Source organism: Hordeum vulgare, chromosome 2H (genome assembly GCF_904849725.1).
Source record: "Hordeum vulgare subsp. vulgare chromosome 2H, MorexV3_pseudomolecules_assembly, whole genome shotgun sequence".
NCBI classification, from domain to species: Eukaryota; Viridiplantae; Streptophyta; class Magnoliopsida; order Poales; family Poaceae; genus Hordeum; species Hordeum vulgare.
Window position 1 is genome coordinate 51,488,188 of NC_058519.1, and position 22,306 is coordinate 51,510,493.

Here is a 22,306-nt window from a genome sequence, read left to right on the forward strand (position 1 = left end):
TACTGACACACACACACACACACACAGATATATATATATATATATATATATATATATATATATATATACACACACACACACACACACACAGATATATATATACACACACACACACACACACATGTGCAGCTTCCATTGGATTCTGTTGGACATTCAAATTGATAAGGGAAGAGTTGATGCCTTCGACCCATTATCGAGACCCTTGGAACAGTTCCAAAGCCCGCAGGACATGCTCCAAGGGTAATTTCAATCATTCTTGCGCTCTATCGGTCTCTTTCGATGATTTTCTAATATATCAATTAATGAAAAACTTAGCAAATCATTTTCCTTGTCGGGCAGGGTTTGGAAGCGGTTCAAGTGCGTGACTCCCGGTATCGAGCCTGAGAAGCTGACCTTTAGAGCGGCTCAGGTAAGTAGTAGTATGATATACTTCTATTTTCAATACATTTATGATGCTAGATTATTATTTTGATTATATATATTCTATTCTCGTAAAGTGCGACCAGCAGCCACGGGGGACGCATCTATGCGGATACTATGTTTGCGAGACCATTCACACGTTTACCTCTGAGCACAAGGATCACAGATACGACGTAAGCAATGAACATTCACACCTCTATTTTTACCCGTCATTCTTTGTTATCATGATTGATATTCATATTCATCTCCTCTTCTTATATAGTACATGGCCATGAGGGAGAAGTCCCTACCAAAGCAACGCGCGATTGCTGTTGCAGAGGAGCTTGCGACCTTTCTGAGGACAGAAGCTATAGATGACAAAGGACGATTTAGTGTAGCTAGGGGCCATTACTGATGTTGGTCCATGTAATCGAATAGACGGGCTCTAGTCCAGATAATTCACATCTCCATATAATTGTATATATATGCTCGCTTGTAAGATAAGTTAATCTTATATATATATATATATGCATAAACATGTATATTTAGAATTATATGAAAACTAATTTCCGAACACCAAACGAGGCATCACGTTAATCTCCCAAACACCTAAACCCTAAAACCCTAAAACCCTAAAATAAACAAAATCTGCATAAACTCTTTAGTCCCGGTCCGTGTTAAGACCCGGGACTAAAGGGCCTGTCCCTGAGGGCGCTCCGAGGCGTTCACGTGGAGCACCTTTGGTCCCGGCTTGGAACAGGGTCGGGACTAAAGGTTAAGTCTTTAGTCCCGGTTGGTGAACTGGGACTAAAGCCCCTTACGGGTCGGGACTATAGGCCCTGTCCCCACTAGTGAGAAGAGTAATTTTTAGGAAAAAAGGGAGGATTTTCTGCGAGAAAGGGAGGGACTAAGAACACCACAGTGTTTTCGGAAGAGAAATATTAGTATTATTTTTCATAAAAGACGTGAGAGAAATATTCGGAAACCGCCAGCAAGACCTGACCACGATATGAAATCGGACCCACACGCACCCCCTACGGGCTACGGCCCTTATATATACCGACAGCCCAAATCCCCCGTCTCCACACCCACCCCGACCCGAGGCCACAGAATTCCACAGCGACTACTCAAAAAACAAAAAGTCCACGGCGACCGGGGGAGGGCGAGAAGCACCGCACGGTACAGACGGAACCGCCGCCGCGTCGCATGGCCAACAACGGCGACCTCTCCCCGCCGGCCGACGGCGGCTCCCAGGAGGTTCGTTCCTCCCGCCGATCCCGCGTAATGTATGATCTATGTCGATTAGTTAGGGTTCCACTTCCAGTCCCAATGGTTTCTCCACGGGAGAAAGAAAAATCCATCATCATCTTTCTGCATCCGCCCGCTCAAATAAGTTGCCAAAACTCTTAACATTATCATCTCACTTCTGGGTACTAATACGTTCTCTCTGTCTAATTTGCATGGACCAGCTGATTCCAGTCATCTACCAGTCACGATACAGCATGACACCACAGGTACAAATTGCTTGAATCCCCACTTTTTCTCCTGTTTAGGTTAAACGACTCTTCGTCGGTGTTAAGAAAAAAGGTTAACGACATTCTGTGTGCAGGGTCCTCCGTGTTCTTGGCTTTTCTACTACAGGCCAGTTCCTCTAGGAGGTTTTCGGGTAATCATATTATTTGCTCTTCTTCTATGTCTTCTCGTTGTGCGGCTTTATAGATTGGTAAACCGAAATCGGTTTCTGGCTGTTGATGTGTTGTTGCTCTCTGGCTGATTAAGCAGAGGCGCGTGTATGAAGATGGAACGACAAAGGTGGTACGCTTGTCGCAACTGTTCTCTTCGGACGAGCTACGAGACGACGAGTACTACCGAAAGGTTTGCGGAAGGATGAAGGGAGAAGGGCTGAGATACGGCGGTAAACTCGTCAGGGCCGTCGTCCCACGGCCAGACCCCAGCGGCGCTCCGGTCGCCGGAGTTGGCAAGGTACAGGTGTCCTCCTCATTTATTTTGTCGGATGAGATGAGATATCACAAAGAGGGAAATTAATCAACTTCTATGTTGCATTATAGGTGTTTCTCGAGTACGCCGATATCGACAGCGCGGCATATTCCAAGGGGATGTTGCATTGCATGCGGTTTGAGGGGAAGCAGCCAGTTGTTGTGTTCTACCCCGAGGACAAGTTTGCTGATGGAGATTACGACGGATAGAATGCAAATCCACTTATTTTTATTGTTACAACTATGGGTGCGTCTAACGATAAGTGGATTGACAGTCGACCCACAGCTAGCTGACCTAGGATGTCTGCCCTCCTGTTTGAATAGACTAAAAAACCCAAAGTGGTAAATGTGTCGGTTTAGTTTTTTACTGGTCTGTACGCCCGTTCATCTATTCATTAGCGGCAAAAGATATTCAAGATAATGTTTGGAAAATTTTGACCGCACATCAAACAAATACACATAATATTGACGGTCAACCAATAAGAAATCACAAATGTTTCTAGAGATCAGTTGGTTACGTCTTAAAACTTAGGGTGCTCACAATTTTTATACATGTTGAACCTTTTTCAAATACACAATGTACATTTTTATTTTAGTCTGCTTAGTTGAGTTCAAAGTTTGCTTTGAGTGTTGTGGATTTACAGTTCTTCCTAGGTATAGAAGTAAAGAAGATTCAAGATGGTTAGTACCGAAACAAAAACAAAATATCCCACTGTATTTCTAGCTTGCATGGGGTGAAGGATGAGCCTTCACCCACACCTTTGTCTTCTTCCAAAATAAAATTAGCATGTGAAGGAAAACCACTCAATAAGAAAGAAAGTACAAAATACACAAGTGTTGTGGGAGCCTTGCAAAACTTGACTCTCACACGGACTGACATATCATTTACTATTAATATTGTTTGTCAATATTTGCATGCACCTATTAGTATACATTGAACAAGAATTGTATGTTATGTGAAACACACTATGATTTAGGGCTTTATCTCACACGTTCAAGCTCTGCACTTGTGTGTGTTCAAAATAAACTCCGCACTTGTGAGTGTTTTTTCTTAGACTGATTGGACATGCTAAGTATAAATCCTTAACTAATTTCATTATATTTGGTTGAAATTGTTGCTCAAAGAATTAGGAATTAAGCAACATTGTATCCCATGCCGTGGTGTGATAATTTGGGAGCAACTTATTCATCAGCTAATCTCATCTTACATGTCATAACTAAACATATTGAGATTGACTTTTGCTTTGTACGAGAAAGGGTTGTAGACAACAAAATGAAGATACGGTTCATTCCATCCAAAGATGAGAGAATTTCTTATTTGGCCATTTCTTAAATTTGGCTTTCATATTTGGTCCAAATTAATTTTTTTCCCTATTTGACACTTAAACTAAATTTTGTTCCTTATATGACCGTCCATTTTAGACATTAAAGGTGTTAAGTGTGAGATGAAATGATCATTTTGCCTCTAACGCATTGTGTAACTATCCAGGTTGTAGTAAAAAACAATCCGTTCACCCATGTTTTAAGGATGTTCAACAGATCGATGATGCCCATGTATGTGTACTCATGGCTGGATGGATGTTCGATACTCATGTCTGGATGGATGTTTGATATACGTCAGCTAATCTCATCTTTCATGTCATAACTAAACATATGGAGTAGTACTTATATGACGGCTGCTGCAAATCATGCGGATGATTTCTATAGGAAATAATCCGCCTAATCATCTGTTCCATGCGATCACAGCAACCCAGTGCCTTTCTAATGCCCATCCATCGGATGCTTTCTTCTCTAATCCTCATTCCCCTGATGCAGAGCAACAACGTCTGTTGCAGAACAACGCAGCGACCTCCGGTGGCAACTTGCGTCGGTGACCTCGCGTCACCGGAGGCACCGGCGACCGCTGCGTAGCAGCTCCAACAGCCACCGGCTACCACTGCATGGCAGCACCGGGAGCCATTGGGGCGGCGACAAAAACTTGGACGCATCACCAACAACGCCCCGACGAAGCTTCAATGGAGCAGCTTCATTGACGCGCCAGCGAAGCTTCATTGCAGCGTTGCCTGCTGCGATCCAACTCCGCCGCCAACCATGGTAGCAGCTCAGAGCTTTCTACTGCTGCAATGCGGCTTCATCGTCTGTTGCAGCAAAGCTCTGCTGCCGACCATGGCAGCAGCTCGTAGAAGCTCCTGCTCCAACGTAGCTCTGCCTTCGACGTGACCGCAACATCGTATCGCATCGCCTGCTACGACGCAGCTCAGCCGTCAGACATCGCAACAGTGTCCTCTCAGCGGCGGGCAATGGTGCTGGCCAGTGCGTTTGTTGTGTGCTCGAAGGAAGAAGAAAAGGAGAAAAAGGAACGGATTTATTTTCAAAGCTACTACATATTTTATAATAAATTCGAAAAGCATATGTGCTTTTCAAAAATGTTAAAACTACAGCCCTGTCAGCCTCTGGTGGGCCGACGGGGGACCTGTCGGCCCGTGGGAGGCCAAAGTAGGCTTGTCGGCCTGCGGGTGGCCGAAGAGCCACCTGTCGGCCTGCGGTTGGCCGAAGAGGGCCCGTCGGCCTCCAGGAGGTCGAAGAATGTCAGGGGCACAAAACATGATTAAGATGGCCTCAAATGAAAAAGTTATAATCATGAAAAATCTACGTCTCGTCATAACGGTTGATTTTGATATAAAAATCGTCTTAATCCTAGGTCGTATGCGACCTGTAGAGCCAAAACAAGATCAGAGACAGAAGTTGTAGAGTTACTTCGGACATACCGAAGGGATGTCAGAAAATTTATCACGGGGCACCCAATGCACTCGGTGAGACCGTGTGGAATACAGAAGAGTACACAAGTTTGGTCACGTTCACTCGATGAGACCGAGTGAACGTGACCAAACTCTCCAAGTGACTGCATAAATCTTGTTAACCCCATTTTAAAGTATGCTTCCACCATATATAAATTATGTTGAGATTACATAAATATGATGCATCCAATTTTCATGATTCATTTGTATCATAATTTTGCTTCTTTACGGTGCACAACTTGCTTCATACGCATCATAGTTATGCTTCTTCATTTCATATGGTTTACTTTAAGTGCTTCACGCTCGTGCTTCTACATTGTGTTTAGTTTGCTTCATTGCATGCTTCATATTGTTTCTTAGGCATCATCTTTGTATCCAAATCAAACTAATCATGCTTCCTAAACTTCTGCAAGGCTAGCAAGAGTGGAAGATCATGCTTTCCCGACGGTGGGCATGTCATGGTCATCGATGGTGGGCATGGAGTGTAACATGAGATCGAGCATCTCGAGTGCCCAATGTTTTTGTTAGAAATATGCCCTAGAGGCAATGATAAAATAGTTATTGTTATATTTCCTGTTTCAAGATAATCGTTTATTATCCATGCTATAATTATATTGAACGAAAGCATAGATACATGTGTGGATATATAGACAAAACAATGTCTCTAGTAAGCCTCTAGTTGACTAGCCAGTTGATCAAGGATGGTTAAGGTTTTCTGACCATATGCAAGTGTTGTCACTTGATGACTGGATCATATCATTAGGAGAATGATGTGATGGACAAGACCCAAACTACGAACGTAGCATGTGATCATGCCATTTTGTTGCTATTGTTTTCTACGTGTCAAGTATTCATTCCTATGACCATGAGATCATGTAACTCACTAACACTGGAGGAATACCTTGTGTGTATCAAACGTCACAACGTTACTCGGTGACTATAAAGGTGCTCTACAGGTATCTCCGAAGGTGTCCGTTGAGTTAGCATGGATCAAGACTGAGATTTTTCACTCCGTGTGACAGAGAGGTATCTCGGGGCCCACTCGGTAATACAACATCACACATAAGCCTTGCACGCAATGTGACTCAAGTGTTAGTCACGCGATCTTGTATTACGGAACGAGTAAAGATACTTGCCGGTAACGAGATTGAAATAGGTATAGGGATACCGATGATCAAATCTCGGGCAAGTAACATACCGAACGACAAAGGGAATGTTGTACGGGATTATATGAATCCTTGGCACAGAGGTTCAACCGATAAGATCTTCATAGAATATGTAGGATCCAATATGGACATCCAGGTCCTGCTATCGGATATTGACCGGGGAGTGTCTCAGGTCATGTCTGCATAGTTATCGAACCCGCAGGGTCTGCACACTTAAGGTTCGGTGACGTTTCGGTATAGTTCAGTTATAGGTGTTGGTGACCGAAGGTTGTTCGGAGTCCTGGATGAGATCACGGACGTTAAGAGGGTTTCCGGAATGGTCTGGAAACGAAGATTGATATATAGGATGGTTTCATTTAATTTGGTCTCCGAAAAGATTTCAGGCATTACCGGCAGTGTACCGGGAGTGACGAATGGGTTCCGGTTTTCATCGGGAGGGGCCCACCCACCCAGGAGTGAGCCTAAGAGCCCAAGGGTGGCGCACCAGCCCTTAGAGGGCTGGTGAGGCCAGCCCAAGTGGGCTATGACGCTAGGAAAAGAAAACCAAAAAAAGGGAGGTGGGAAAGAAGAGGAGGACTCCTCCTTCCCCAAACCGAATTGGAGTTGGAGTCCTCCTCTCCTCTCTCGGCCGGCGCCCTTGGGGCTCCCTTGAGCCCCAAGGCTAGCCCCTCCCCTCCTCCTATATATACTAGAGGTTTTAGGGTTTTTGAGACACAACTATGGCATGTGCAACTCAAACCTCTACTTCGTAGTTCTTCCTCTAGATCGGTTTTCTGCGGAGCTCGGGCGGAGCCCTGCAGGAATAGATCATCACCATCACTGGCGTGCTGTCACGCTGCCGGAGAACTCATCTACTTCCCCGTCTCTCTTGCTGGATCAAGAACACAGAGGTGCCGTCCGTTCGTCGCTCGATCGGAACGGATCATGGGACGACGGTGATTTGAATCACGAAGCTGTACCACTACATCAACCGCGTTTCTTAACGCTTCACGCTTAGCGATCTACAAGGTTATGTGGAACCAATCTCCCTCTCGTAGATGATCATCACCATGATAGGTCTTCGTGTGCGTAGGAATTTTTTTGTTTCCCATGCAACGTTCCCCAACAATGGCATCATGAGCTAGGTTCATGCGTAGATGTAATCTCGAGTAGAACACAAAAGTTTTTGTGGGCGTTGATGTTCGATTTGCTGCCCTCCTTAGTATTTTCTCGATTCGACGGTATTGTTGGATTGAAGCGACCTGGACCAACATTACTCGTACGCTTACGAGAGATCGGTTTCATCGACCAATATGCAACTCGTTGCATAAAGATGACTGGCGGGTGTCAGTTTCTTCAACTTTAGTTGAATTGGATTTGACCGAGGCAGTCCTTGGAGAGAGGTTAAATAGCAATTTGCACATCTTCGTTATGGTTTTTGCGTAAGTAAGATGCGACCATGCTAGATACCCATAGCAGCCACGTAAAACATGCAACAACAAATTAGAGGACGTCTAACTTGTTTTTGCAGGGTATGCTTGTGATGTGATATGGCCAAAGACATGATGTGATATATTGGATGTATGAGATGATCATGTTGTAATAGTTAATATCGACTTGCACGTCGATGCTACGACAACCGACAGGAGCCATAGGGTTGTCTTTAAACTAACGTTTGTGTTTGCAGATGCGTTTACTATATTGCTAGGTTGTAGCTTTAGTAGTAGTAGCATAGATAGCATGACAACCTCGATGGCGGCATGATGATGGAGATCATGGTGTGGCGCCGGTGACGATGAAGATCATGCCGATGCTTTGGTGATGGAGATCAAGAAGCACAAGATCATGGCCATATCATGTCACTTATGAATTGCATGTGATGTTAATCCTTTTATGCACCTTATCTTGCTTAGAATGACTGTAGCATTATACGGTGACCCTTCACTAAAATTTCAAGAGAAAATTGTGTTCTCCCCGACTGTGCACCGTTGCAACAGTTCGTCGTTTCGAGACACCACGTGATGATCGGGTGTGATAGACTCAACGTTCACATACAACGGGTGCAAAACAGTTGCACACACGAAACACTCGGGTTAAACTTGATGAGCCTAGCATGTGCAGACGTGGCCTCGGAACACGAGAGACCGATAGGTCGAGCATCAATCGTATAGTTGATATGATTAGCATAGAGATGTTTATCACTGAAACTACACTCAACTCATGTGATGATCGGATTTGAGTTGGTGAATTTGGATCATGCCACACTCAAGTAACTAGAGGGATGTCTATTTGAGTGGGAGTTTATTAGTAATTTTATTAGTTAAACTCTAATTATCTTGAACATAGTCTAAGTCCACCTTGCAATATTTTATGTTGTAGATCAATGGCTCATGCATTAGCAAACCTGAATTTCAATACGTTTCTAGAGAAAGCTAAGCTGAAAGATGATGGTATCAACTTTGTAGACTGGGCTCGTAATCTTAGACTCATCCTACAAGCTGGGAAAAAGAATTATGTCATTGATGCTTCGCTAGGAGATGAACCACCCGCTACGTTTGACCAAGATGTTTTGAACGCTTGGCAATCACGTAAGGAGGACTACTCAGTAGTTCAGTGTGCAGTCTTGTATGCCTTGGAACCGGGACTTCAACGACGCTTTGAACGTCATGGAGCATATGAGATGTTCCAGGAGTTGAAGTTTATCTTTTAGAAGAACGCACGGATCGAGAGGTATGAGACCTCCGATAAATTTTATGCTTGCAAAATGGAGGAGAATTCGCCTGTCAGTGAACATGTGCTCAAAATGTCTGGGTACTCAAACCGTCTAGCTGAGCTAGGGACTGAACTCCCGCAAGAGGCTATCACTGACAGAATTCTTCAATCACTCCACCTAGCTACAAGAGCTTTGTGTTGAACTATAACATGCAAGGGATGAAAAAGTCACCCAGCGGGTTATTCGCGATGCTGAAAGTCACAGAGTCAGAACTCCGAAAAGAACATCAAGTGTTGATGGTCAATAAGACCACTGGTTTCAAGAGAAGCGGCAAAGGCAAGAAGGGTAACTCCAAGAAGAGCGGCAAAACTGTTGCCAATCCGACGAAGAAACCCAAGGCTGGACCTAAGCCGGAAACAGAGTGCTATTATTGCAAGGGGATGGGTCACTGGAAGCGCAACTGCCCCAAGTATTTGGCTGATAAGAAGGCGGCCAACGCCAAACCAGGTATATGTGATATACATATTATTGATGTGTACCTAACCAACTCTCGTTGTAGTGCCTGAGTATTTGATACTGGTTCTGTTGCTCATATTTGCAACTCGGAGTAGGGACTGCGGAATAAACGAAGGCTGGCGAAGGATGAAGTGACGATGCACGTGGGAAATGGTTCCAAGGTTGATGCAATCGCCGTCGACAGAGTCTCACTTTCGTTACCATCAGGATTAGTTATGAACTTAAATAATTGTTATTTATTGTCTGCGTTAAGCATGAACATTATATATGGATCTTGTTTATTGCGAGACAGTTACTCATTTAAGTCAGAGAATAATGGTTGTTCTATTTTTATGAGTAATATCTTTTATGGTCATGCACCCAATGTGAGAGGTTTGTTCATATTGAATCTTGATTGTGATGACACACATATACATAACATTGAGACCAAAAGATGTAGAGTTAACAATGATAGCGCCACCTTTTTGTGGCACTGCCGTTTAGGTCATATTGGTGTAAAGCGCATGAAGAAACTCCATGCTGATGGGATTTTGGAGTCACTTGATTTCGAATCACTCGACACGTGCGAACCATGCCTCATGGGCAATATGACTAAGACTCCGTTCTCCGGAACAATGGAGCGTGCAAGTGACTTATTGGAAATCATACATACTGATGTATGCGGTCCAATGAGTGTGGAGGCACGCGGTGGATATCGTTATTTTCTCACCTTCACTGATGATTTGAGTAGGTATGGATATATCTACTTGATGAAGCACAAGTCTGAATCATTTGAAAAGTTCAAGCAATTTCAGAGTGAAGTTGAAAATCATCATAACAAGAAGATCAAGTTCCTACGATCTGATCGAGGGGGTGAATATCTGAGTTTCGAGTTTGGTGCTCACTTAAGACAACGTGGAATCGTTTCACAGTTGACGCCGCCTGGAACACCACAGCGTAATGGTGTGTCCGAACGTCGTAATCGTACTTTGTTAGATATGGTGCAATCTATGATGTATCTTACCGATTTACCGTTATCGTTTTGGGGTTACGCATTAGAGACATTTGCATTCACTTTAAATAGGACACCGTCAAAATCCGTTGAGACGACACCATATGAGCTATGGCATGGCAAGAGGCCAAATTTGTCGTTTCTTAAAGTTTGGGGATGCGATGCTTATGTCAAAAAGCTTAAGCTTGAAAAGCTGGAACCCAAAGCGGAAAAGTGCATCTTCATAGGTTACCCAAAAGCTATAGTTGGGTACACCTTCTATCTCATATCCAAGGGCAAAGCGTTTGTTGCTAAGAACGGAGCTTTTCTTGAGAAGGAGTTTCTCTCGAAAGAATTGAGTGGGAGGAAGATAGAACTTGATGAGGTTGTGGAACCTCTGTTCCCTCTGATTGGTGGCGCAGGGCAGAAAGAAATCTCTATCGAGGCAACACCGATTGAGGAGGAAGCTAATGATGATGATCATGAAGCTTCGGATCAAGTTACTGTCGAACCTCGCAGGTCGACAAGATCACGTACTGCTCCCGAGTGGTACGAGAATCCTATCTTATCCATCATGTTGTTAGACAACAATGAACCTGTGAATTATGAAGAAGCAATGGTGGGCCCGGATTCCAACAAATGGTTAGAGGCCATGAAGTCCGAGATAGGATCTATGTATGAAAACAAAGTGTAGACTTTGGAAGTATTTCCTGAAGGTCGCAAGGCTATTCAGAACAAATGGATCTTTAAGAAGAAGACAGACGCGGATGGTAATGTGACCGTTTATAAAGCTCGACTTGTGGCAAAGGGTTTTTCACAAGTTCAAGGAGTTTACTACGATGAGATATTCTCACCGGTAGCGATGCTTAAGTCCGTCCGAATCATGTTAGCAATAGCTGCATTTTTCGATTATGAAATCTGGCAAATGGATGTCAAAACGGCGTTCCTTAATGGTTTTCTTAAGGAAGAGTTGTATATGGTGCAACCCGAAGGTTTTGTCGCTCCGAAGAATGCTAACAGAGTATGCAAGATCCAGTGATCCATTTATGGACTGGTGCAAGCATCTCGGAGTTGGAATAAGAGCTTTGATGGGGTGATCAAAGCATTTGGGTTTATACAAGTTGTTGGAGAATCTTGTATTTACAAGAAAGTGAGTGGGAGCTCTGTAGTGTTTCTAATATTATATGTGGATGACATATTGCTGATTGGAAACAATGTGGAGTTTTTAGAGAGCGTAAAGGATTACTTGAACAAATGTTTTTCAATGAAAGACCTAGGAGAAGTTGCTTACATATTAGTCTTTAAGATCTATAGGCATAGATCGAGGCGCCCAATAGGACTTTCACAAAGCACATACCTTGATAAAGTTTTGGAGAAGTTCAAAATCGAGCAGTCCAAGAAGGGGTTCTTGCTAGTGTTACAAGGTATAAAGTTGAGTAAGACTCAGTGTCCAGTGATAACCCACAAGTATAGGGGATCGCAACAATTTTCGAGGGTAGAGTATTCAACCCAAATTTATTGATTCGACTGAAGGGGAAGCGAAAGAATATTCTCAAGTATTAGGAGTTGAGTTGTCAATTCAACCACCCCTGAAAGATTTAGTATCTGCAACAAAGTATCAGTAGCAAAGTAGTATGATAGCAGCAGTAGCAACGGTAACCAGTAGCAGCAGTAGCAGCAAAGTAACATCAGTAGCAATAGAGTAACAATAGCAACAGAGTAACGTAGCAAGGACCAGTAGGAAAGACTCGTAGGCATTGGATCGGTGATGGATGATTATGCCGAATGCTATTTATCATGCAACAGTTATAACACGGAGAGATATGTAACTAGCTCCAGTTCGTCAATCTGATGTAGGCATGTATTCCGTATGTAGTCATACGTGCTTAGGGAAAAGAACTTGCATGACATCTATTGTCCATCCCTCCCGTGGCAGCGGGGTCCTAATGGAAACTATGGGATATTAAGGTTATCCTTTTAATAAAGAACCGGACCAACGCATTAACACTTGGTGAATACACGAACTCCTCATACTATGGTCATCTCCGGGAGTGGTTCCGGCTATTGTCACTCCGGGGTTGCCGGGTCATAACACATAGTAGGTGACCAAAACTTGCAAGATAGGATCTAAAACACACATATATTAGCGACAACATAATAGGTTCAAATCTGAAATCATGGCACTCGGGCCCTAGTGACAAGCATTAAGCATGGCAAAGTAGTAGCAACATCAATCTTAGAACATAGTGGATACTAGGGATCAATCCCCGTCAAAACTAACTCGATTACATGATAGATCTCATGCAACCGATCATCATCCAGCAAGCCTACGATGATATTACTCACGAACGGTGAAGAGCATCATGGAATTGGCGATGAAGGAAGGTTGATGATGACGATGGAGACGATCCCCCCTCTCCGGAGCCTAGAACAGACTCCAGATCTGCCCTCCAGAGGAAGAACAGGACCTTCGTATCGTAAAATTCGATGAACCCTTCTCCTTGATTTTTTTTCCGGACGAAAGAGGATATATAGAGCTGGAATTGGGGGCGACGGAGCTCCGAGGGGCTCACAAGCCTGCCAGGCCCAGCCAGGGGGGGCGGGCCTGGTGGGCTTGTGAGCTCCTGGGTCCATCCCTCCAGTTGATTCTTGCGCCAGTATTTTTTATATATTCCACAAAAAATCCTCGTAGATTTCCAGGTCATTCCGAGAACTTTTATTTCTGCGCAAAAACAACACCATGGCCATTCTGCTGAAAACAGCGTCAGTCCGGGTTAGTTCCATTCAAATCATGCAAATTAGAGACCAAAACAAGGGCAAAAGAGTTTGGAAAAGTAGAAACGACTGAGACATATCAACTCCCCCAAGCTTAAAACCTTGCTTGTCCTCAAGCAATTCAGTTGACAAACTGAAAGAGACAAAAGAAAAACTTTTACGAACTTTGTTTGATCTTGTTGTTGCAATTATGCGTAACTCATATCCAGAATTTTAGCAAGATCATAAGCAAACCACAAAAGCAAATGAGATCTAGGTCTCCCGGTAAACTCATATCAATGGCATAATCAACTAGCGAGCACATAATAGTAAGTTTCAAACGTCAACACTTCAATCAAAACAATCATGAAGAAGTACGAATAGATGGTATCTCGCTAGCTCTTTCTGAGACCGCAAAACATAAATGTAGAGCACCTTCAAAGACCAAGGGCTGACTAAACATTGTAATTCATGGCAATGAAGATCCAGTCACAGTCATACTCAACACAGTTAAAAGCAAAGCATAAAAATGACAGAGATGCTCTCTAATTGGTGCTTTTAGTAGAGGAGGATGACTCAACAGGAACATAAATAGACGGGCCCTTCGTAGAGGGAAGCATTGATTTGCAGAGGTGCCAGAGCTCAAGCTTTGAAAGCAGAGATAATAATTTTGGGTGGCATGCTTTCATTGTCAATGCAATGACTAAGAGTTCTCACCATCTTCCACGATACACATGCTATAGGCGGTTCCCAAATAGAAAAGTAAAGTTTTGACTCCCCCACCACCAATCAATCACACTCCACGATTAGCTGAATACTCGGGTGCCGTCCATACCAACATCAATCCAGGGGGAGTTTTGTTTGCAATTATCTTTTCGATTTGAGCATGGAACTGGGCATTCCAATTACCGGCCCGTTTCTCGTGAATGATAGTGAATAAACACATATCGAGGATAACACGGCTAGCATGGAAGATACTGATAGCCCCCTGTCACCACATGAGCGGTTCGGGCATGCAAAACAGATTATTTCTTGAAGATTTAGAGAGTGGCACATGCAAATTTACTTGGAACGGCAGGTAGATACCGCATATAGGTAGGCATGGTGGACTCTTACGGTACAACTTTGGGTTTATGGGAGTGGATGCACAAGCAGTATTCCCGCTTAGTACAAGTGAAGGCTAGCAAAAGACTGGGAAGCGACCAACTAGAGAGCGACAACAGTCATCAAAATGCATTGAGATTAACTAACATTGAGTGCAAGCATGAGTAGGACATAAATCACCATGAACAAGAATATCATAGAGGCTATGCTGATTTTGTTTCAACTACATGCGTGAACATGCGCCAAGTCAAGCCACTTGAATCATTCAAAGGCGGTTACCATCCTATCATACTACATCATAGTCATCTCAACATTCATGTGGGCATCCAAGACAAACCATTATAAGCTCCTAGCTAATTAAGCATGGCATCAGCAACTATGATCTGTAAGTTGTCATTGCAAACATGTTTTTCTCACAACAATGCTGAATCAGGAACGATGAGCTAGTCATCTTTACAAAAACAAAATAGATCGAGTCCATACTAGCTTTTCCAGGCTCAGTCACTTCATCATATATCGTCATTATTGCCTTTCACTTGCACGACTGAATGATGTGAACAATAGTAAGAGTGCTCGTGCATTGGACTACGCTGGAATCTGCATGCAAACACAAAGGAGAAGACAAAGTAATATGGCTCTTTAACAGATAAGTAGATATGCATGCGAGAGCCACTAAACATTGTAACCATGATCTTCTACCTTGACCCAAAGAAAAAGAAAACTATTTACACACGAAAGCTCCCAACAAGCAAAAGAAGAACAAGAAAATCTTTTTGGGTTTTATCAAACTAGACAGACACACGAAAAGAAAACGAGAAAAATAAAATAAACTAGCATGGATGATACAGTAGCAAAGTGTGAACACCGACGAACAAAGTGAAAGCATAAGCAAGAATGTAAAGTCGGTGAGAAACACGTACTCCCCGAAGCTTAGGCTTTTGGCCTAAGTTGGTATACTCCCAAGGATGGTCCGGGCGATATCCAAAATCATAATGGGGGTTGTACGGGAGCGCTGCAGCCACTGCCTGATTAGATGCCTCTCGGAGACGAGCAACCTTTGCCTCCCTCTCATACTCTTGTGCCTCTCCTCTGGTTATGTAATATCTCTGTTTTACCTGAAAGTCAAAGAAGGCAGGAGCAGGAGGGGTAATATGGAAAACACGCTGCCGGTTAAATATTAAACGGTATAGGAGGGATTCATCATCCCTCTGAAGAAACTGGTAGCACGTTAAAGCGACGCGGTCAAGGAAAGCTGTATGGAGCGGGGGATCTCCTTCGCGGATGGGTACTCCAAGAAAATTCGCTATGCGGGTGGCATAGGTCCCACCAAAGAAATCCCCTTCAATAGCATTATTATTCAACCTACTTGCTATTATAGCTCCCTGATGACCCACAAGTATAGGGGATCAATCGTAGTCCTGTCAATAAGTAAGATGTCGAACCCAACGAGGACCAGAAGGATCTGAAAAGTGGTTTTCAGCAAGGTAAAATCTACATGCACTGAAATTGTCGGTAACAAGTGATTGTGTGGTGAGATGATTCGTAGCAAGCAACAAGTAACAAAAGTAGCAACGGTGCAACAAAGTGGCCCAATCCCTTTTGTATCAAGGTACAAGCCTGGACAAAGTCTTATAGGAAGAAAAACGCTCCCGAGGACACACGGGAATTTCTGTCATGCTAGTTTTCATCATGTTCATATGATTCACGTTCGTTACTTTGATAGTTTGATATGTGGGTGGACCGGCGCTTGGGTACTGCCCTTACTTGGAAAAGCATCCCACTTATGATTAACCCCTCTCGCAAGCATCCGCAACTACGAAAGAAGAATTAAGACAAAGTCTAACCATAGCATTAAACTAGTGGATCCAAATCAGCCCCTTACGAAGCAACGCATAAACTAGGGTTTAAGCTTCTGTCACTCTAGCAACCCATCATCTACTTACTACTTCCCAATGCCTTCCTCTAGGCCCAAATAATGGTGAAGTGTTATGTAGTTGACGTTCACATAACACTACTAGAGGAAAAACAGCATACAACATATCAAATTACCGAACAAATACCAAATTCACATGACTACTATTAGCATGACTTATCCCATGTCCTCAGGAACAAAAGTAACTACTCACAAAGCATAATCATATTCATGACCAGAGAGGTAATGAGTAGCATCAAGGATCCGAACGTAAACTCTTCCACCAAGTAATCCAACTAGCATCAACTACAAAGAGTAATCAACACTACTAGCAACCTTACAAGTACCAATCGGAGTCGCGAGATGGAGATTGGTTACAAGTGATGAACTAGGGTTTGGAGATGAGATGGTGTTGATGAATATGTTGATGGTGACGAGTCCCCTTCGATGAGAGGAGTGTTGGTGATGACGATGGCGACGATTTTCCCCTCCAGGAGGGAAGTTTCCCCGGCAGGATCGTCGTGCCGGAGCTCTAGATTGGTTCTACTCAAGTTCCGCCTCGTGGCGGCGGCGAAACCACGAAAAAGCTCCTTCTTGATTTTTTTCCAAACGAAACCCTTCATATAGCAGAAGAGGGGGCAAGTGGGCCAGCAGGTTGCCCACAAGTCCTCATGGCGCGGCCTGGGAGGGGGGGGGGGTGGCCGCGACGTCCAGGCTTGTGGCCAACCCCTCGCGCCCCTGTGGCGCTTTTTCGGCCCAGTATTTTTTATAAATCCAGAAAAAAATCCTCGTTGATTTTTATGGCGTTTGGAGTTGCGCAGAATAGGTATCTCAAACTTGCTCCACTTTCAGGCCAGAATTCCAGCTGCCAGCATTCTTCCTCTTCATGTAAACCTTGCAGAATAAGAGAGAAAAGGCATAAGAATTATACCCTGAAGTGAAATAACAGCCCAAGAAGCGATAAATATCAACATGAAAACATGATGCAAAATGGACGTATCAACTCCCCCAAGCTTAGACCTCGCTTGTCCTCAAGCGAAAGCCTAGCTCAATAAACATATCCACATGTTTAGGGAGAGAGGTGTCGACAAAACAAGAGACGAACATGCATGCATCATGATCATGATCATGATCAGAACATCAATACCAACATATAATCTCTCATGCTAAAGTGATAATTCCTTCACAAAGTAAAGCATGGATCAAGAACCTTACCGAGAAGTAACAACCGATAGCCTTTAGTCATTGAAGCAATTGCAATTTATCACAACATCACAAAGAGTCAAATAAGAGCTTGTAAAGCAAATCCACATACTCAATCATTCTTTCATTCTCTACAATTGCTACAACTCACGTGGTACATATGAAATCAAAGTTTCAGCTGGACACAGAGAAAGATAGGAGCTTATAGTTTTGCCTCCCAACTGCTTACCTCAAGGGCAATGTCAACAATAATACTTCATGAATACTTACCTCCAAGTTGACATATGAATATAGATCTTTCCCAAGCATATGACGTTAGCCAAGATAAAGGCAAAATAAGGAATTGGTGAAGATCACCATGACTCTTTCAAGGGAAAAAAGTAAAGGTACAAGATAGGCCCTTCGCAGAGGGAAGCAGAGGTTGTCATGCGCTTTTGAGGTTTGGATGCGTGTCCTCTTAGTGCGGAGGAACGTCACTTTATATTGCCTCCTGCGATAAAGAACTTTATTATGCAGTGTGTCACTTTTATGTCTTCCTCATCACAGGTTCGCGCAAAGCTTATTTTCCACACACTAATAGATCATACATATTAGAGAGCAATTTTTATTTCTTGCACCGATGACAACTTACTTGAGGGATCTTATTCAATCCATAGGTAGGTATGGTGGACACTCATGGCAAAAATGGGTTGATGGTTTATGGATGCACAAGTAGTATATCTACTTAGTGCGGGAGGTTTGGCTAATATGAGGCGGAAGCAATCGTCACATGCTAAGGGATCTCTAATCATATAACATTGTTCGGAACCAAGCAAACACAATTCATTATGTTGTCTTCCTTGTCCAACATCTACTTCTAGGCATGCAATAGTTTAGTGAGTGTTCACAATCATAGATGGTGTTAGAGATGATATATTTATATGTGAACCTTTGCTTCTTTATCACTTCCTATTAATTGCAACAATGACCAAGGTCTACGTTTGCCTACCCTCAACAAGTTTCAATCCTCATTCTTTTTATATGTGAAGCCATCACTTCCCATAAGATCATTACATGATCTTTCATGCTTTTGTTCTATTCTCACTCTTTTGATCATGGTAAGAGGCAAAGCCCTTCAACTAAGACACTCTTTATTATATGGCTCACGAGATCGAATACATCAGGGCTGACACAAAGCAAAACTCAAGACTAAAACACTAAGACTTTTAATCTACTAGAGAAAGATAAAACTGAAAAGGAAAACTAAAACAAAGGTAAAGGCAAAAGATGTGATGGTGATACAATACCGGGGCAACTCCCCCAAGCTTGGCACATGCCAAGGGGATTGCCCATACCCATGTTTAGTTGTCTTCCTTTGGTGGTGACGGTGGTGGAGTTATTGCAATCTTTGACTCCAAGAGGGCCATTAATCTTTGATTTATACCTTGGAGATATGCAATATGTTTTTCCAGCAAAACAACTTCACGAGTGAGACAAGAATTGCGAGCACGAGTTGTTTCACAAAACCTCAAGAGTTCAATCAAGGATGGAGACAGTAGGTGGAGGTAGGGTTGGAGGAAATACACTTCTTCAACTTCTTCCTTGTTGAGCACACATTGCACTTCATCCCACGCCTGATTCCTCTCTTTAGTTTTGCCCTTGGTTTCTTCAGGTAGCCTCTCCTTGGCCTCCATTCTTTTCAGATCAGCATTTACTTCTCCATAGGCTCGAGGGAGATTGTTCTCCCCCATAGACTCCTGAGACGACATCTTGCTCTAAATATGCGGCAGAAAATAGGCTCAAAATAAAAACAAAGAAAATCTACGTGATACAGGGGTCAGACCAAGCGGGAGTATATATAATGATTTTTTTCAGACCAGAAGGAGTACCCCGCACGAAAACGGAGCCCGGGAGGTGCACGAGGTGGCCACAAGCCCTCACGGCGCGGCCAGTGGGTGGGCCCGCGCCGTGCAGGCTTGTCGCCTCCTCGCGCACTTTACGAACTACTTCCAATTTTTGTATTTTTTCAAATATTCCAAAACGGAGAAAATTTCCTACTGGAAAAGTTTTGTACTCTGTTTTCTTACCGAATCACACACCTCTTCGTTTTCGGAGTCTGAAACAGGCTGATAAATATCCCTTAGGTATTCTTCCAGAGTTATGGTATTGATAATATTGCTTTCAACATTTATGGGAGTACCTGAGATATAATGCTTGATTCTCTGCCCATTTACAACTCTCGGACAATTACCTTCTGTGTTGTTGATCTTGATAGCACCGGAACGATATACTTCCTCAACAACATAGGGACCTTCCCATTTAGAGAGAAGCTTGCCTGCAAAGAATCTTAAACGAGAGTTATATAGCAAGACATAATCACCTACATTGAACTCACGCTTTTGTATCCTCTTATCATGCCACCTCTTAACCTTCTCTTTGAACAACTTGGCATTCTCATATGCCTAAGTTCTCCATTCATCAAGCGAGCTAATATCAAATAACCTCTTCTCACCGGCAAGTTTGAAATCAAAGTTGAGCTCTTTGATTGCCCAATAAGCTTTATGCTCTAGCTCAAGAGGTAAATGACATGCTTTTCCGTACACCATTTTGTACGGAGACATGCCCATGGATTCTTATAGGCAGTTCTATAAGCCCACAGTGCATCATCGAGCTTCTTAGACCAATTTTTTCTAGACCTGTTGACAGTCTTTTGCAGAATTAGTTTAATCTCTCTATTGCTTAGCTCTACTTTACCACTGGACTGAGGGTGACAGGGAGACACAATTCTATGGTTGACATCGTACTTAGCAAGCGTTTTACGGAAAGCACCATGAATGAAGTGTGAACCACCGTCGGTCATTAGATATCTAGGGACTCCAAATCTAGGCAAAATAACTTCCTTAAGCATCCTGATAGAAGTGTTGTGATCAACACTACTAGTGGGGATAGCTTCTACCCACTTAGTGACGTAATCAACAGCAACTAGGATATGAGTATACCCATTGGATTTTGGAAAAGGTCCCATATAATCAAAGCCCCGAACATCAAATGGTTCAATGAAAAGTGAATAGTTCATAGGCATTTCCTCATGTTTACCGATATTACCTTTTCTTTGACATTCGTCACAAGACAAGACAAACTTACGGGCATCCTTGAAGAGAGTGGGCCAATAGAAACCTGATTGCAATACCTTGTGTGCAGTTCTATCTCCCGCATGGTGTCCTCCGTAGGCCTCGGAGTGACACTTCTGTAGGATCTGTCCCTGTTCATGTTCAGGTACACAACGTCTAATAACACCATCTACTCCTTCCTTATAAAGGTGAGGATCATCCCAAAAGTAGTGTCTCAAGTCAAAGAAGAATTTCTTCTTTTGCTGGTACGTGAAACTAGGTGGTATATATTTGGCAATGATATAGTTTGCATAATCAGCATACCACGATGCACTACATGTAGCATTGATGACATTCAGTTGCTCATCGGGAAAGCTATCATCAATAGGTTGTGGGTCATCAAGAACGTTCTCCAACCTAGACAAGTTATCTGCTACGGGGTTATCAGCACCCTTTCTGTCAACACGTGCAAATCAAATTCTTGTAGCAAGAGAACCCATATGATAAGTCTAGGTTTAGCGTCCTTCTTCTCCATGAGGTACTTAATTGCAGCATGATCAGTGTGAATAGTGACTTTGGAATCAACTATGTAAGACCTGAACTTTTCACATGGAAACACGACTGCTAAGAATTCCTTCTCCGTAGTAGCATAGTTTCTCTGGGCACTGTCTAAAGTTTTACTAGCGTAGTGAATAACATTCAACTTCTTATCGACTCTTTGCCCTAGAACAACACCAACAACATAATCACTAGCATCACACATGATTTCAAAAGGCAAGTTCCAATCAGGTGGTTGAACAATAGGTGCAGTTATCAAAGCCCTCTTAAGTATTTCGAAGGCTTCCTCACAATCATCGTCAAAAACAAAAGGAATATCCTTTTGCAAGAGATTGGTAAGAGGCCTAGAAATCTTAGAGAAGTCAATAATGAACCTTCTATAGAAACCAACATGACCAAGGAAACTTCTTATACCTTTGATATCTGTGGGCTATGGCATTTTCTCGATTGCATCAACCTTAGCCTTATCAACTTCAATACCTCTTTCAGAATTTTTATGTCCTAAGACGATGCCTTCATTAACCATAAAGTGGCACTTCTCCCAATTCAAGACAAGATTGGTGTCTTTACATCTCTGCAAGACTCGATCAAGGTTGCTGAGGCAATCATCAACAGAAGACCCGTAAACGAAGAAGTCATCCATGAAAACCTCAACAATCTTTTCATAAAAGTCATAGAATATAGCCATCATACATCTTTGAAAGGTGGCAGGTGCATCACATAAGCCAAAAGGCATACATCTATAAGCAAAGGTACCGAAAGGGCAGGTGAAAGTGGTTTTCTCCTGATCAGATTGTGCAACTGGTATTTGGGAGAAACCAGAATAACCGTCTAGAAAGCAGAAGTGTGTGTGTTTAGACAACCTTTCTAGCATTTGATCGATAAAAGGCTGAGGGTAATGATCTTTCGTAGTGGCTTTATTCAGTTTCCTAAAATCGATCACCATCCTATAGCCAGTAATAATCCTCTGTGGGATCAATTCATCCTTATCATTAGGGACAACGGTAATGCCTCCCTTCTTAGGGACGCAGTGCACCAGAGTCACCCAATTGCTATGAGCAACATGATAGATAATACCCGCTTCCAGGAGCTTTAGTATTTCTTTTCTTACTACTTCTTTCATCTTAGGATTCAATCTCCTTTGATGA

General features: G+C 43.0%; 1 protein-coding gene across 1 annotated transcript; it reads left to right on the plus strand.

Annotated features, from left to right (window-relative positions):
• Window positions 1-1,568: 1,568 nt before the first annotated feature.
• Window positions 1,569-2,857, plus strand: LOC123429515 (splicing factor U2af large subunit A-like). Its single transcript, XM_045113543.1, has 5 exons — window positions 1,569-1,656; window positions 1,869-1,913; window positions 2,009-2,065; window positions 2,182-2,382; window positions 2,469-2,857. The coding sequence occupies exons 1-5, from the start codon at window positions 1,606-1,608 to the stop codon at window positions 2,604-2,606; spliced, it is 492 nt and encodes a 163-aa protein (XP_044969478.1). The 5' UTR covers window positions 1,569-1,605; the 3' UTR covers window positions 2,607-2,857.
• The last annotated feature ends 19,449 nt before the right edge of the window (window positions 2,858-22,306 follow it).

Bases quoted from the DNA above. Each gene is read 5' to 3' on its own strand.
- LOC123429515 (XM_045113543.1), top strand. From the start codon at position 1,606: ATGGCCAACAACGGCGACCTCTCCCCGCCGGCCGACGGCGGCTCCCAG. The intron at 1,657-1,868 runs GTTCGTTCCTCC...TGCATGGACCAG, and splicing joins CCGACGGCGGCTCCCAGGAG to CTGATTCCAGTCATCTACCA. The intron at 2,383-2,468 runs GTACAGGTGTCC...GTTGCATTATAG, and splicing joins CGGTCGCCGGAGTTGGCAAG to GTGTTTCTCGAGTACGCCGA.